The sequence below is a fragment of the Homalodisca vitripennis genome, chromosome 1 (assembly GCF_021130785.1).
Source record: "Homalodisca vitripennis isolate AUS2020 chromosome 1, UT_GWSS_2.1, whole genome shotgun sequence".
In the NCBI taxonomy this organism is placed as follows: domain Eukaryota; kingdom Metazoa; phylum Arthropoda; class Insecta; order Hemiptera; family Cicadellidae; genus Homalodisca; species Homalodisca vitripennis.
Window position 1 is genome coordinate 194491047 of NC_060207.1, and position 18583 is coordinate 194509629.

General features: G+C 33.1%; 1 protein-coding gene across 1 annotated transcript; it reads left to right on the top strand.

Annotated features, from left to right (window-relative positions):
- Nucleotides 1-4303: 4303 nt before the first annotated feature.
- On the top strand, nt 4304-14571 carry LOC124356019. The gene is made up of 4 exons (XM_046807166.1): nt 4304-4525; nt 9250-9426; nt 11466-11621; nt 14463-14571. Exons 1-3 carry the CDS (start codon nt 4414-4416, stop codon nt 11585-11587), a joined length of 411 nt encoding a protein of 136 aa, XP_046663122.1. The 5' UTR covers nt 4304-4413; the 3' UTR covers nt 11588-11621; nt 14463-14571.
- Nucleotides 14572-18583: the final 4012 nt, after the last annotated feature.

An 18583-nucleotide genomic window follows, 5' to 3' on the forward strand; every position in this document is an offset into this window, starting at 1 on the left:
TCATGGTTGATTTTGTTATCCTACACTATACATTTTACAGAATCCGAGCACAGCAGTTTTGGAGATGTAAAAAAGACAGGCATGCAACGTCCTCTTGTCTACAACTAAACAACATTTATAAAGGAAAAGAGGAAACATTGTTATACGTAATAAAATATTGTTAATTTGTTTGGAAAATTGTCAACAAGTTTGGTTCAACAAATTTAATTTCAATAATATTGTTTTTACTAAGTAAAGTACTATTAGAAATAAAGTATTGTCAAACTTAACTTAATAAGAAATTGTTTGTCCTACAACGAATAATATTCACAAGTCTGGAAGGAGGTAGAGAAGTGTAAACAAAAGTAACGAAATATACTATTGCCACCTATACACCAATAAGTTTATTATCCTGACTGCTAAATTATTTTTTAAATATGTCAATACCAGAATAACGTGTTTATTGTTTTGATGACCACAATTCAGATTGGTTTCAAATTAAAACGCTCATAAAATCCCAACGCAACCAGTAGCAAACATAATTGTCATCGGTTCAGTATAAGATATGAACTGTAAAGTAGTCAGCCCAGAATATTGTGACTATCAAAGCGTTATACAAAATTAAGCCACAGTTAAGAGTATTATAATATAAATAATATTCTTATGTTCTACTTAACAAATAATAGGGGTTTCTACCTAACAGAATATTTAACGGTGGACTAAATTTATCATTTTCGTAATGTTGGTCAGTAAATCTGGAGCTGGATTGCTGTAGGGTTCAAGTTTAGATCCATAATATTGGATGAAAAGATGTTAGGTGTTTTGCCATATAAATTTTAAATAATACTGGTTAAGGTAATATTGTAGGTTTTATATAGGAATATTTGTTCCATTGTTACAGAAAAGTTTGGTTACTAAGGGCTATGGATTTAAAATAAAAAATTTTTTCATTAAAAAATCGGTTGCACTACCTTATGGTTTGTGTGATACAATCATACCATTATCACTCATCACTCGACCTTTGATTACGTAACCATGGCATTTGTTAAATCAATAAACAAATGTTAATGTAATTTAATTTGAGACAGAGTAAGCTATAAAAGATTGCACGTCTCTATTTACACAATATGTATATCATGGCTATAATAAATAAATAAATATATATATATTTTTTTTTAAGTGTGGATAGGCATATACGGTTGGTACTTCCTATTTGTCATGCCCTTTGATTGGTTTGTTTTTAATTTAAATATGATTCTACGGCTTTAGCGGTTCCATTACTGGGCTGTTATTTCCGTAATAAACTCCAATGTGTTTAAATTTATACGTGCAGAGATAGGATGAACCCCTGCCTGGTTGCTATGGTGCAGGGCGTTCCTCAGGGATCAGTGTTGGGCCCGATACTATTATGTCCTTAAGTCAATGACATCAATGCTGATTTGTCATGTAAAATCATCCAGCACGCTGATGGCACTAATATTTTTCCTCTTCTGATGTAAATGAACGCCAACTATTACAGAGTCCTGCTTATGAGGATCTTCTTGCTTTGTTTTAATGATATAATCTGACATTTATTTAGGTTTTAGTTAACTTAAGTTTAGATGTTTTGCAAGCCATAATCACAAGTGAGGAATAAATCCAACCTTACGGTAGTTTTTTGTTATTTAAATATAGTTAGAGAAAATTAATGTTTTACCATCTGATTCTGATCTAGGCATACATTTGCACTATTATTAAACTGCTGGTAGTTAATGGGGTAACCTACTATTCTATTGAAAACTCCTTTCTGTAATTCATACATCTTTTTAAATTTAAATATATCATTAAGGTTCAAATTATGATGTATTATTTTACATGGCTACAATAAAAGTGACAGCTTTGCATAAAGACAATTTAAGGAAATTGTAAGAAGACAGGATTTTTAGAGGGTCTATAATATGACAATATTACATATAGTTATAGTATATTTGAAGTGGGGATTACGTTAAGTGCGAATAAAATGTAAACCAAATAATTTTACGTTAATTAGACCACAACTTCCTTCTAATGTTACCTACACCACCAACACTAGTTTTATTAAACAAATTCCCAAATTTTAGTAAATTTATTAATACATTTTCTAACCAAAATCTCAACTGGAGAGTCTCAATAAACGTAAATTCGTCCAGGCATATTCTCACTTATTCCTGTTGTGCCCATTGTTTCTAACTGAATTGTGGCACAGAACATTTTGGGCTCCACTCATCGTCGTCAGGGAACTAAACATTACATAACAATATGTAGAGTTAGTTGCAAGTACTGACAGATTCTTTCATTATATTTCGTACCCAACAAGTCTACACAAATCCTATTTCAACAAATAAAACATTAGACTACATAGAAAATTTGCCAATCAATCCACATAGTTTCTAATTTTAATTATCACTTATTCTAGAATAGTTTTGCAGATAGAGTACAATGTACACTTTGAATTATCTCCGTTCAAGTATATATTGTTCAAAATTCAACTATTTCTTTCAACACCACTAGACGCCGGCACAGACGTGAACAACATACAAATATTTTTTAATCAGGACTTTCACAATAATTTACCGTACTTACTTTTTAGAAGAAGGTTATTGGTTTTATAGCCGAACCTGTGCAAGTGGTATTTAAAAACTGGGTATCTCGGGGAATTTTTCCAAGTCGTTAGTTGAAAATTAGTGTACAATATTACTAATATTAGAGCGAAAACTATCCCCCAATATCAATTTGTCCTATTTCGGGAAAACTTTTCAGCGGCTAACATTGTCGAAACCATACGTGATTATATGTTTGAACTAAACTGTTCTAATATCACAATTCTACTTTTTTTCAATTTCTCCACAAATGGTTCAATTTTGGCCTTTGTTTCTCATGGCTCTCTATATTCTTTATTGGTACTAGTACTTTCTATTAGTCATGCTTTTTGGATGGCTTGTTTTCAATTTAAATATGATTCTACTGCGTTAGCGGTTCCATTACATATTACTTGGCTGTTATTTCCGTAATAAACTCCAATGTGTTTAAATTTATACGTGCAGTGATAGTATGAACCCCTGCCTGGTTGCTATCGTGTAGGGCGTTCCTCAGGGATTAGTGTTGGGCCCGATATTATTATACCCTTATATTAATGATCTCAATACCGATTTTTCATGTAAAATGACCCACCCCACGAGAAATTTTCCCCTCCTGATGTAAATGAACGCCAACTATTACAGAGTCCTGTTTATGAGGATCTACATGCTTGGTTTTAATGATATAATCTGACATTGTATATTTATGTAGGTTTTAGTTAACTTACGTTTATATATTTTGTAAGCCACAATCACAATAATAATACGACAAATTAAATCCAACCAAACAGTAGTTGTTCGTTATTTAAATATATTTAGAGAAAATTAGATTTTTACTATCTGATTCTGACGAAGGCAAATATTTGCACCATCATTAAACTCCTGATAGACACTTTTTAATGGAGTAACCTACTATTCTATTGAAAACCCCTTTCTGTAATTCATACATATTTTAAAATTTAAATGTATCGTTAAGGTTCAAATTACATTGTATTATTTTACATTACTGTAATAAAAATGACAGCTTTGCATAAAGACAATTTAAGGAAAATTTAAGGCAGGTATTTTAGGGCGTCTATAATATGACAATGTTTAAAGCAGTACATATATTATATAAACAATGAATATGTATTATTATTATAGAAACTCTAGGTATATTTCAAAACTCGCATATCACGCTTGTACACTCTGCGAGAGCTAATGTGAACACCGAAATGACCCACCAGAGCGATGACAAATCCGCTGCTGTCAGAAGTAACTTACAGCCTGATGGATGGAGATGGGTGGGCGAACGAGAGGATGGCGAGGTTGTTGCCCGCTAGTGTGAGGTCTTCCTCTCCGCTGAAACTGTGCCAAACCACCTGCCGAGGTCCCGTTATCCCCTGCGGCCTCGCAGGTTTCTAGGGTTTATCATTCGTCGCTGTTTCAGTTCTATATACACGGGTATAAACATGTGGATGGTTGCACTTAATCTCAAATGTGAAAATATATTTATCAAGTACCGCTGTTTTAGGACTTTAAAATCTAAAAATTGAATTCAAACGTTACATATAAAAATTATTTTATTGGACATTTTTACCATTAATTTTTATAGAACTTGACGAAAGACCAACTTGAAGGGTTACTAACGGTAGAGTTAGATTCTAGTTGACGTTTCACTTTCATTGTACAGTGTGTACTCTATATAAGTTTTGTAAGCCCTATTGCCTAAACAAGAGTAACACCACAATATTTGAAAACCTCTCCTTTTTTTAAATACGCGGAACTACATTCTTTTAACAAGAGGTATAGCTATAAATTAGCAGGCAATGGCCAGCGCGTGGATCCAACCAACGGCGAGATGACACTACAACCAGTTGGAAGTCGCACCGCGGCAGTCACAACCATGATCTCGCACTGGAAGTCTCTCCTTCTCATCCTGCTCCTTATCGCTGCAGGATACTGCGACCCAGGTGAGTTAGTTCTTTGTTGTGAGTACATATGTCCACATGACAGACAGTATATTTCCCCCAAACAATACCTACATTCATTTTGAGTATTTAGGACATTAAATTATTGTTGGATGCTAGGATAAAAACATGTAAAAGTACATTTATTGTTAGAAAACAATATGTATTTATAATATTTTTAGTACAACGACAATATATTAACCTAAAACCAATCTATTGCGTCAAATATCATTGTTATTAATATCTGAATTCAACGTGATTGATGTAAAATATGCACGCGCCCAATATTTATGTAAGAGTTAGATGCATTTTTTCTAGAACTGCTATTTGGAGCTAAGTAATGATATTCTTTTGTTATTGATGTGAATAATTCCAAAATTTTGCTTTAAATTCCATTGCTGTAAGTTAGTTTGTTTGGGTACCTACTCTCTGAAATAATATTTTTAATATTTGCATAGTAGCCTACGCAAAGTGATCTCTGGGTGTATTTTGGGTTTGGAATCTACACATAAAAAGTACGTCTATTTGTGTTTTTACGAAGAAAATCGAAATTCACGAACGATTTAAGTGAAAGCGGTTTGATATTGCATGATTTTTTGTATTGCAGGTGGCCAACGTAGTTCTGAATATTTCTTTCACTAGTGTTCAATTGGTGACTGGTCGATGTAAAATTTCACGAGAATCAATGTTATATAAAATATAGAGAAACGTAAAGGCTGTCTTCCTAGAAAACGTTTGTCATCTCATTTTGGTTGTAAAATGCCAGAGTAAATTGTTTAGACTACTTCGGGGCATATTTAAGGGAATTTTATTTATATGTTTTTATTCTCAAAGTAAATATTTATTGTAATTATTTTGTAGAGGCCATAACAAAAGAGAAACAATACTTTCGTGTTTTTCTGGTTGTCCTTTTTGTAATCAAACCATTTTTCTTAAAATGCTTTTCGCAAATTTTGACAAATAATATTTACTACGACTGCAGTTTTTTTTTAAACAATGAAATCACTTTTTTTTAGCTCCAAGTCAGGTTTTAACAAGACAAATAGTCTTACAAAAATTTCAAAACCGGTTGTATTTTTTAAAACCGAGGACTTTTATAAATTAGTCTTAAAATTGGAAATTTGTTTTGTATTTAATCTAAAAACAACAACTATTCTTGTATAATTTTAGGGCAACTGTAGTATTTTCTCATGGTGCATTTTGGATTGCCTACTGCAATATTTACAGTTTCTGTACACAGCAATATTTCTCGTTATTAGTCATTTACAATATTCATGATATGAATAATAGCCATTGTGTTTTCCAATGGTTTAAATAATGTTTATGTTAACTAAATCAAATAAAAAATATAATTAACGTATTCAAACACATTAACTATCTTTATTTAGCAGTCCGACTGCCCGGCCGTTGGTGGTGGTTCGGAAGTCAGCTTCAAGGCGTTGGATCCCAGGTTACGTGTAAGAGAACTCTAACTTCACCTGGGAAAATAAGACATCTTTACTTTACTTTACTTTATTTCAACAGTGCGTCCATCGCAACAAATGCAGTTGATGACGTGAGATTTTTGTCACATTAATAATTAGAATTGACGCGCTTAATATTTCAAAGAATGGGACAAAATACGATTTATGATTAGTACTAGTATAATACAGATTGTGTTTTTGTACATGTCGGATCATACTTGACGATCAAAACGTTCGCCCACTTTTGTTTTAGGACCATTAGATAAAATTAAGAATTACATAAAAGAAAAAACCTAAGAAATATCTCTAGGTAAATAGAGCGTAGTTTTAGGTGCATTCAAAACATGAAAGGGTAGGATAACAGGATTTCGGACATTTGCCATCGTTACGGTCACAACAGTTTTATAAACTGATAGGTTCTACATAGATGGACGAAGGAAATAGATTTCAACGTATATACAGGTTTAACTACTACATTTCCATGAGCATAAGCAGACGATACTTTTTCTTGTAGGTGTACGATTTTCACTCCGCAATCAGATGCCAAGTTGGCGGTTTATTGACAAACCTTCGTGTTGCAACAGAGATAGCAATTTTGATTAAAGGGGGTAACAACCCAAAATAATTTGTTTGGGTAGAGACCTATGAATTAAAAGTAGTTATTTGTATAGTTCAATAATTGTAGAGATACATTCTACACTTAAATTATTCACAATAATTCTTATTATTTTTCAAGGCGAGGCCAATCCCACAATAAGCCTCGCTCTGCCTGTCCTCATGGGCCACTGGCCTGCTCAAGGATCTTATCAAACCGAATAAGGGAAGATGCGAACAAATTTCTAGTATTAAGAAAAGAACATTTGTTCAAAGTAATAAATGCGTATTAATTGGGATTTTAAGCTCCGCATTTATTTTAGTTTCTTTAAATTGGTCAAAATACTACAACGTCTGTGTTTTTGTATGTGAATATCTTAAATGGCATAAAATATCGTATCAACTCATAATGTGTATTAAATTTGGTGTATAAACGCGCCAAAAGGAAATATTTTCGTTATAGGTATAATAAAGTTAAATATTCCATAATAATGTTGTGTCATTCTGGTTTATTTTTTAATATAATAATTAATTTAATTTGAAATCAACATTTACGAAGGCCGGCTAATTTTAAAGTAAAAACTATTTATACATCTACATTTTGTTGGGAATATTAATTCTTAACAAGTATATTCCGCTTAGGAGCAATTATCTTAGAAGGATTAAGTTAGACATTTTTAATTATTAATGAAATAAGGTAATTTGTTTTCGGTAAATTTTTAAGTGGTAAATATTGTTAAGCGATTTTTTTAAATAAAAAGAAAAAATGGAGAGGCAGTTGCGGGACTGACTGACAGAATTGACTAATTCGTATAACGGGCTGTGAATATATGTCTTGAAAAAGTACGTTTGCTAATTATTAAATGGCTATTTTTATATATTTTAAAATAATATGAGAGAATCAGTTCTTTAACATCTAAAGTTTTATATTTTCTATAAATTTTATTCATATTTTGGAAATATTTTACATTTCGCGCGCGTGCGCGCTTGTGTTTGTGTGTGTGCGTCTACAATCGTGTATTTCAAAATAATTAAATACATTTCCATTGTCATTATATTCTAAAAATGAAATGATGGGTTTATAATAACTAAAATAAGAAATAATTGGAGGCTACAGAGCGTGACGTTACGTTCCGTGTCGCGAATAGAAAATTTTTCCCCTATGCAAAACATACACACGTAGTCCGTCAAGAGAAGTAGTTAGTTACTTCAACAATATAATAGCGAGATCGCTAAGGTGAGCAGGCATATGCGTATTCTTTTAGTTTACTTTAAATGCTGATAACAAACTTCCCACCTTTCGTTGCCCAAAATAGCCGACCAAACCCAGGCATACGTGAAGTGTTTAGAGGTGTTTGAAATAAAAGTATAGTCGAGGCAGGGGCCATGTGGTACTAAATGTAGAATATCGGCAAGCCTGTGCCTTCAGCATCGAAAATAACCTGTATTAACATGTTTGGGATTATGTTGGTTTGCGTAATCAAACCTGTGAAACTTAAAAGTAACATCCTCGTTTATGTTGGCTTCACTCGAATTTGGATGTTACGGAAGTTCTGATACCATAAATGTTACGTGTGTAGGCCTACGCATATTTTATAGAAACGCAGACCATTCCATTTTATTAGTATTAGTATTTATAAGAAATGCTGTTGCTGTTCTTCGAAAATTCTTTTACGTTGTTTTCATAAACGGAAAAAAACTGCGAATCCAAATAATATTTAGAATTCGGACGTCATTGAAATTTGTAGTATATGTAGTAATTGTTCCTACTTCACAACCCTTAGAGTTCTGATGTTAATATTGTTCCACGTACGGACGACGGAAATAAAAAGGCATTATTAGCAACATTTTATTTTCAAGACTGAGCTTCAATATTATTTATTCGATTCATTTATCCTCATAAAAATTTAAAGACTCTTTCACTTCTCAAAGCCAAAATGTAAGCTTTTTTTAATTTTTCACGTTTTTGACTTTGAGAAAATACAATGCTGTAACGGCCATATTATATACAAAGTTTCTTTAAAAAAAACTCGAGTTCAATTAAACATTTCTTATTAGTATTGTGTGGTATTAAAAGCATTGGCTTAACTATGGGATGATGAGGGGGTAGACCCTGCTTCCCAGGAACGTAGCCAGGAACAACTGTGGGGGGTCAAGACAACTGATATTTTCCCAAAGCGGATAGAAAGTAAGACCCCATTTTGTTCCTTAAAACATTCTCGACCCGTATTTGTGTTGAGAACGATCTTTCAGCAGTACATGCCAGTAATAATGAATTATTTAAATAATAATCGTTTACTAAAAGAGTAATTTAAACAGTTGAAAATTTGAGGAGGTCCGGACCCCCTTGGATCCTCTCGCTGGCTACGTCCTTGCCACTTCCCAAGAACCCTAAAAATAAAAATATATTCGTATAGCAACAATTCGTTAAATTTGAATTAGACCTATGTAATTTATTCAAATTTAAATTTATTCAATACTTTCATAGGTGTGGTGTAGGTCTTCTTTACGATCAGACTCATCCCTTAAGCTACGCTACTGCTTAAAAGTATAACTTTTCTCTGTTTTTTACTTGTTTGTGAAATCTTCTATGAAAGCATTTAGTTGTTATATTCTCAAATCTCGAAGTTATCGTTTAGTGCAGTTTAATCATGCCTATCTGACCCTCAGTGCTGCCTCAAGCTCCAGTGGTTCCAATAGTTCCAGTAGCAGACAACCTGGTGCTGCTAACCGGGATGACCTTGGCCAAACAGACAAGGCCTGACTGCCCCTACTGTGACTCCAGCGTGTTCCCCTATTGCAGTGATAAGCTGTTACATGACGCCTGCTGCTGTCTCAATCCTTACGGTAAGTTGAATGAGGACCCTATTATTGTGCTTGAAACTGAATTCATGGTCCTACAGTACTAAATATGCCAAAGCATCGAAACCCAAGGTGTAGAAGATAATAGAAGCAAAATTGGAGCTGAAACAGGGCTTGTATTCAATATTGGAACTGGTGCATTTTCACCAGTGGCACACCCAGACATCTTCTCTGGGGGTGTCCGGAACACTGTAGTGTCGAGAGTATGGAAATACCCACAAATCAGCAGCAAGGCTCGGGGGCTGCCCTCCCCCGGGAAATTTTTGAAATATTAAATCTGAAAATGGTTGTTTTACAGTAGTTTTGATCCAGTAAAAAGAGCAAGGTGGTGCAAAGCTGAGGGTTAGCGTTTATAAAGTTTGAAATAAAACCACTCTACCATCAATCACCGGTAACTTTATACGGGGATAATTAAAATTTTCTACAACAAATAAAGTTTATATAAAGTTCATTTAATTAAAACACAATTGAATCATAACATTAACAGTTAAGTTTAAATCACAAATTAAGACCTAAGCTAAATCTTGATGTCTATTTTCGGATTAAAATGTAGGCATAGATATCCGAACTGAAAAGTTGACCACAAACTAAGAAACAGAGCTACAATAACAAGAGTTATATTAAAACTTAGCTTGTTTATTTTTACTTTATTCTACTAGCGATAACTTTTCCAATTTTTATATAGATAACAATGAGAAAAATACCGGTTTTTGGTGCTGTTCAACCAAGTTGCAAATTTGAAAATTCATAACTGGGAAACTTGTGATTCAAAAAAGACCAAATATTTATATGTAAGTGTACTGTAATTGAGTATGTAATTTTAGAATAGTATGAAAAAGTTACTATTAAATTACAATCTTAACTTTTATTTTTGACCGGATGGTCCACAAAATACGGCAACGGGTTACCATCGATGGTATGGTATGGTTACCTTATTTAAGTGAAACTGCATAGTAAGAGTAAGAGAACTGTACTTTCCAATTTACACTAAAGAGCTATGAGGTAAAATTTTAATTTGAGTCCTGCTAATTCAGAGCTGTTTTAGAGTGCACTGAGCTCTTTCCTTGCCCTTGAGGTGAATGAACTGATGATTGACTTTTTTAGGTTAGTTTAAAAGGTTGGAGAGCAGAATGTGTATAAAATTGACTTGTGATACCTATCAATACCTGGTAGAACAATAGGGTGCATGGGATTCAGCACATATTACTTTCCATTAAATAGATTGCCTTAGACTGTAGTGTTTATATTAATTTTAATATAAGACCCCTAAATTTAATGTCTGTAAGCCTAATGATTTAGTATCCAGTATTCAAAACTGGCTACAATTTTTTAGGGATGTTAGAATATTATTTTATTATGCATTTTAGTAATTTAGACCTTTAAAAAGATACAAAACTTTACTTATATTGTACTTTAATTGAAAATGTTCTACCAACTCGTAATGAAACACATCCTTGGCAAGGATGAATAGTTACTGATGTGCAAGATAGATTATATATTCTGTTAATGTGGAAAAATTTTTGTGTAGTCTTATAATTTGCTTTTTCTGCAGGTTTAAAAATGGAAAAGATATTTTATTATTCAATAAGCAATTTTAGGTATCTAAAGAAGTAATTGGGGTCAATGATTACCGGTACGTTAAAAGAATTGAACAGAAAATATTGATTTTTGCAGCATTTATGTAAAAGTTTATTAAAGAAAATGGCATTTTTTACACATTCAAAATGTTAATTAGTAACATTCATAAAAAACAAGTAGTTTTCTTAAATCATGTATAATAAAAATACATGTTATTCCTGCCAGAATTTATATATAAGGAATGTCAAAGATTCATAGTTCTATCTTTGGCCATTATTTTTGAGTTTATTATAAATTGCCTTATGCCTACAATTCCTATTGGATTGATAAAAAAGACTTTTTCAATGTGTTCTTTCTGCATACGAAATATCTTACAGGGCTGTGACTAATAAATAAAAAAAATTAACTTTATTTTATATTGGCATTTAAACTGTTTTTTTTCTCAGAAACAAAGTTGCCGCCGCAATGCAAGCTTGCAGATTGCAGTTTTCTACATGCCAACACCTGCAAGGAACATCGTCTCATTACACGCTGTTGCTGTGACCGACTGCTGTATATAAAGAGATGATCAAGACGAATCTTACTCCTGTGATGTTTAAGAGGTAATGATTATAATGTTGTATTTTAATTTCAAGAATATATACAGTATATAAGATAATAGCACATCAAATATAAAATTACTCTAAGTTGCTTAAGAGCTGGATGTAGTGAAAAAACCTTGAGATTTGCCCTGTAAGAACAATTTATTAAACCTCAAATACTTTTATGTCCATATTTTTAGTCATAGAATAAAAATAGAAAGATATAATTAATACACATCCAAACATTATATTTACATTTTTTCAAATTTAATTATTTATTCTGAAAAATCTCAAACTTTGTATGTATTTCATTATTGTGTTACAAAAAAATTATAAATTGTTTGGATGAGTTTTAATAATATCTATAAAACAAGACATCTCTAATAACGCTATGATGAAAAATAAGGGCGTAAAAGTACATGAGGTTTAACATTGTTCTTACGGGGGAAAACTAGTAATTTCACTACACCTGGCTCTAGTGAAGACTACAATCATAATGCAGCAAACAATTTCAATCCTCTTTTATGATGGTCTATAATCATAAAAAACTAATTTTTAACTGATTTCCCCCAGATTTGGCACAAATATTTATCTAGTACATATGAAACTAAAGTTCATTATTCAAACCTGATTGAATTAAAGGGAGTGGAGTCAGCTTATATGTTAAAAACTTTAGCAAAAAGTTTTTAAGGAACCTTAATTTTAAACGAATCTAAAAAAGATTTAATTAGGTACGAGTAGTAATTTTGTGAATTTATTCCAAAATTCCAAGACCTGATATCTATTAAATATAGCTAAAGGAGAGAGAACCTATGATGAAAGGTGTGACTCAAACGACTTGCTAAAACCCTTGGATTATAAACTGAGTAATTGAGCCTCTTATATCTGTACAAAACTTATGTACATTTGGCACATATATTCTATGATTAATGTTTTAACCAACATCTTTGGTTTTTGTTACTTATACTGAACACATTTGGGGAAAAGATTGCAGAACTTCAGGATTAAAACAATCTTCAACTTTTTTCTGGTAGCTTAGTTGATGAATGTTTCTGTGCAATCTTGACATACCAATTTTATGAGTTTGTTCCAAGTGTAGGACATGATTAGAAATCAGCTCTTCCAGGGCAGCATCTTCGAACATACAGAACTGACAATTTTGTCATTGTCATTGAAATCTCTGTTTTTGATAATGAGACATTGTAGCATACCTTCCTCCAATATTTGCTCAGAACAGAACACTTAAGCTCTGCTGTAGTGTTCTTATATAGGGATGAGCATCCTCCTCCAATGATCCCTCAGCAATATTTGTACAATAGAAATGTCAGGAGTGTTTGTAAAGCTGTGCCTTTTGTGAGGTTCACAGGTAGCAGCTCTTGTTGGCTCTTGGTCAAGACAAAATTCATCGGCGGTTATTTGAACACATCTAACCACTTCTATAACTAATATGTAACTAATTAAGCCACAAATTCCTCAGTTGGAAATGATAAGCCAGGTTTGTCTTGGTTTTGGCAGCAAACCATAAGATTTTTTAATGGAGGCTGTTAAGAGTACTGTCGTCTCCTCCTTGCCCAGAGACAATTATTGCTTCTAGTAGACCATCTCACAGCAAGTGGAATAAGGATAGCAATGTGGCAAGTGGCAGCGACGCAGCTGTACATGTTTTTGAGAATGCCCAACACATTCTCCTTTTTGTACTGTTATATTACAGAGATTGTATTACAACCGAAGAACATGTGCAAGAATAATTTACAAAAGAGAAAATAACAGTTCTCCATAATTAAATGATATGGAAGAGATCTGCTGACAATGTGATTTACCTGAGACATTTTCCATGAAGTAGACATTGTTCATATAGTGGAGTCAATGTAGCCTTATTCTAGCATTTTGTCACTGCATTATAAGGTGCATATTAAAACCTGCTTTCTGTAGATTTTGTAACCTTTGCAACTTCATCTTCTGGGTAACCCTCAAATACAACTGCCACATTTCTCAGGTGGCTGAGATGTACATGATGTAACCAACTGATGTTGTTTGAATGATTGTTGTGACAGACAACATTACAGAGAAAGTGCCTCCATCCAGTACAACTAACCTAGACCGTCCTACTCCAAGGGTCGTGCCTTGAATTTAAGAATTTAGATTGAGGATTCAGACTTCTTTCCGTTTGCTTCTATGGGGTGAGGGGGGAATATAATACTAACTTTAAAATTTTTGGAGGGAATCAGGCTCACGTTCTGAACGAATTTAAGCAATTAATTGTTGAGATTTAATAGTGGTGAAATGCTACATCAAATCCCCCCCACCATTCCCCTAATAATGCGTAACCCTGCTGAAAACCCTCCTCTGCCCCCTGGGGTGTTATGTAATTTAGAGGCGGCTCCTTAGTGACTCTCAATATGGAAGACCCATATAGCTACAAAGAGCAGGGTCTTCCTTTTCACAGACTCAGTTTTATGTGTAACAGACAAAAAAAGGTGTAAACTGGTATTTTTCGGTCCTTGAAATTGAGTTCTAAAATATTTATCTGTATTTAAAATATGTAAAATGAAACAAGCTTTCCATTGGACCTTGTTTCATTGATACTGAACAATTTTGTTTAATTATAGTGGTTTTAATTCAAGAATGTTTATGCTGATAGTAACTTTTTAAAAATACTTGGGATGTATTGCTGTAGGAGGTTTTGGCATATCATTATGATAATATGTTAATTGGAATTGTAAGTAAAATATAACTGTATGATGCAATAGTTCTTAAAAAGATGGGTCAGATAAACACTTTAAGGAAATAGCTACATCTGAGTTTAGATTTAAGATCATTTAAATTAGTATATTTACATAATAACTATTATCTCTGTTTCAGGAACTAACAAACCATCCAAATGACTGCCAGAACAGTGATGTTTATTGTTAAACAATTTTTTAATTGTTGAACATTAAAATAAATACTTATATTTTACAGTGTTTTCTAATTGTTTGTTATCATTGGAATATCCACAGCATCACATTTAATTAACCCTCCATCGGTCGCACTGTATCAATTTGATACGCATGCACGTTCTCTTCCGTGGCTATTTCACGATGCGCGCACATACTGCCATCCCCTTCCTAATGGGCTTCCCTCTCCTCATCCCTGAACTGGCAGTACTACGCCTGACCTTGAACAGAGCGTGTTTACGGAGCTGTATCAATTAGATACAGTGCGACCATTCCCGTTTCAGATTTACGGTATCAATTGGATGCAGTGCGACCGTTCACGTATCATATTTACAGTATCATTGTGGTGCAGTGCGATCGTTTCTGTTGCGCTTTTTAGGTAAAAAATGTCAAAACGCAGTTTGAACTTAGAAAAACCGATGACGGTCAGGAAAAACTGTCCATCGCCTCTTATTTTCTGATACAAGTGAATAAGAGAATGAAAGGTTAGAATACGTTGATGGTGATAATAGCGATATAGACGGTGAAAATGTGGTTGAAGAAAGAGAAGAAAACTCCGATACAGAACAGAGTGCTGATGGCGAACTAATGATGTTGGATGAAACCACAGCCGGAGGTGATCGACCAGCCACAGCCGCAGGTGATCGACCAGCCACAGCCGCAGGTGATCGACAAGCCACAGCCGCATGTGATCAACCAGCCACCACCTCTACAACGTCAGGTTCGCGAAGAAGATGCACAAGACAACTTGTTTTTGACAGCTAAATGGGGTAAGAACGATACAATTAAGTGGTTCTTAAGACCTAGGCAGTACAATCAAAGAACACAGCCACAAAACATTTTGCGACGTCTGCCTGGCGTGATTGGGTCTGCACGTCAAAGCAAATCCGAATTAGATTGTTGGTCCAACTTTTTTCACAGATTCAATGTTAGAAAAAATTGTTTTGCATACAAATCAGTATATTACCCTTGTACAGCTAAAGTACACTCGACTTCGTTGATGCCAAAACCACTGACTTGATCGAAATTAAAGGCGTTCATAGGCATACTTTACCCTTTTAGGAGCTTTTAAGGTCAAACAGGCAAAGTCTGGATGAGATATTACTACCGATGGTTTCGGCATAGAAAAATGCAGAATGACGTTTAGTCTCAGACGGTTTAAATTTCTCCTACGATGCTTAAGATTTTGATGATAGAAGTACTCAAGACGAGCGTAAAGAGATTGATAACTTAGCCGCTATCAGAGAGATATTTACAGGACATCGTAGGTAACGTAAAAAAATGTTAATCTCACGGATTAAAATGTAACTATCGATGAAAAACTGAAAGCCTTTCGTGGTGGTTGCCACTTTAAACAGTATATTCCTTCAAAACCAGCAAAATATGGTATCAAAATCTTTGCTCTTTGTGACAATAAAACATTTTACACTAGCAATCTTGAAATGTACTGCGCTAAAACAGCCAGACGACCCTTTCTGGGTCAGCAATAAGTCGGACGATGTTGTTAAGCGATTGGTTGAACCAATACATAACAGCGGCAGGAACATTACTGCCAATAATCGGTTCAGTTCGGTAAGCCTTGTTGACCATTTGAAAGAAAAAAAAAATTATAATTTGTTGGTACGATTTAAAAAAAAACCGGACTGGTATTCCTTCTACGCTGAAATGTACAAAAGGAAAACTTTGTAGTCAAGCTATTTCGTGTATGGTGAAAAATTCAACTATGGTATCATATGTACAAAAAAAAACAAAAATGTTTTGTTGATATTAAGCTTACATTTCAGTGACGAAATTGATGCTGACACAAATAAGCCTGAAATTGTCTTGCACTACAATAACACAAAGTCTGGTGTAGACCGTGTTGACAAGTTATGTGCTTCGTACAACGTTGTCAGAGGTACCCGCCGATGGCCGATGGTAATTTTTTATGCCCTTGTTGAATGTAGCAGGCATCAATGCTCAAGTAGTTTCATTTGGAAAATGACGTTGTCACCAAAATTAGAAGATTGTTTCTACAAGAACTCAGTAACTCTCTTGTAGCTGAACACATTCAACGAAGGTGTGAGACCATACCAGTTGGAGGGATTCCCTTGCACATGCAACACGGACTGAAGAAAATACGTATGCAATGCTGACCGGGATGGAATAGTGTAAATAGAGAGAGGCCACAGTTAGAGAAGCGGACAAGGTGTGTGAGTTCTGCAAGCTTGATAAGAGAACCCGACTTACAAAAAACACTTTGCAGAAAGTGTTAAGAAAACCATCTGCAATGAACATACAGAGGTTGTGTGCTTACGCTGCTATCCAAAACATGTCAAACAGTGTTCCTTCGCACATAAACTTCTTGAGTTCATTATATATATATATATATATATATATATATATATATATATATATTATATATATATATATATATACAGTAAGTGGTATTACTGTATTTAAATTTTTATAGAAATATCTTATATTTTTAGCGACAGAAACAACTACTTTTTGTACTGCAATTGTTTGGCTAAAAAATGGCAAAAATATATGAAACTAGTTCAATATAAATATATTCCATTATTCCTGATCGTTATTGTGTGTCATTTCTTCAAATCGATGTTAATTTACCAAAATGTGTATCAAATAGATACAGTGCGACCATTCCCGTTTCAACAACAATTTGGTTTGAGAGCACACTTTTTGAAAAATATTTTTTAATATTTTTTAAACTACATTTAAAAAAACAACTATGATATTTGAAAAGCATAAGACATATTTTTAGAACCTATAAATATATATTATATTGGAGTAAATACCACTTAAATTAGTTTTAATACAAATGTATCAATTTGATACAGTGCGACCTGTCATGTAACGTTTCAGGTGCGACCGAAGGAGGGTTAAAAACACTAAACACGCAGGAGTTATTCTATTTTCTCATACTTAAGAGCACTACAATCTCTTATTTCAGAGCTACAAAAATACTTTTTTTTTGATTTTTTTTCCTGTTTCTGTTTTACCTATATTTAGCAAAATTTTTGAAAAATTAGTTTACAACCAATTGTTAAGATATTTAGAAAAATATAAAATCTTTTCAAGGCTTCATCTTATCTTATTTGGGCTCAGGCATGGAAAGTCAACCATTGATGCTGAACCACTCTTAATGGAATTAATAGTTAAAGGATTATTGAAAAAACACCAATATACAGTTAATATCTTCCCAGATCTATCAAAAGAATTTGATTGTATAAATCATCAGATTCTTTCGATCATTCTTAAAAGTAGTGTAGTGCCAAAGAAGTTACTAGAATCAACTATATCTAACCAATAGAATTCAACAAGTAGAAATTTCTGTAACGTTATCACTTCCAATTAAATTAGAATTTAGTGTCCCTCAGGGATAGATCCTTAGTCCCATATTATTTCTATGTATGTATATAATTGAAATTCATCCTTAACGCTTAGAAATTTAACTCAATATACAGACTATACGATTCTTTGCTTTAGCCAAAAAATCATTGAATGATCCAGAACTGAAAACTTTTATGGAATTAAAGTTATATGCACAATTTTGCTCTAATATTGATTTAAAAACTAATACGGCAAAATCTAATTTCATACAATTTTCTAGTTGCCATGTTCTTGTTGAGGACACTAAAATTAATGTTTTGATTGATGAAACTATAATTGAGGAAGTTAATTAGGAAATTAGGAATTTATATTGACAAAAATATAACATTTTAATGAACACATCAATAATGTCTGTTCAAAACTTTCTTCTGACATATATGTATTGAGAAATCTAAGTAAATGTCGCACAACTGTATTACAATTGGCCTATTATGGCCTTATCTTCACTTGTCATAACAATTTTGGGATGTTGTAATAAAAATGAGTTTCAGAAACTGTCTTACAAAAAAGTCCTTATAAATAATAAAAAAACCAGTTGAAAGAGTCTTGTAAATCTTCTTTTAAAGAATTAGAACTTCCAACTTTACCTTGTGTATCTATTTTAGAAAAATATTACAAATAATTTTTAATAAAACAAAATAGAATTGAAACATT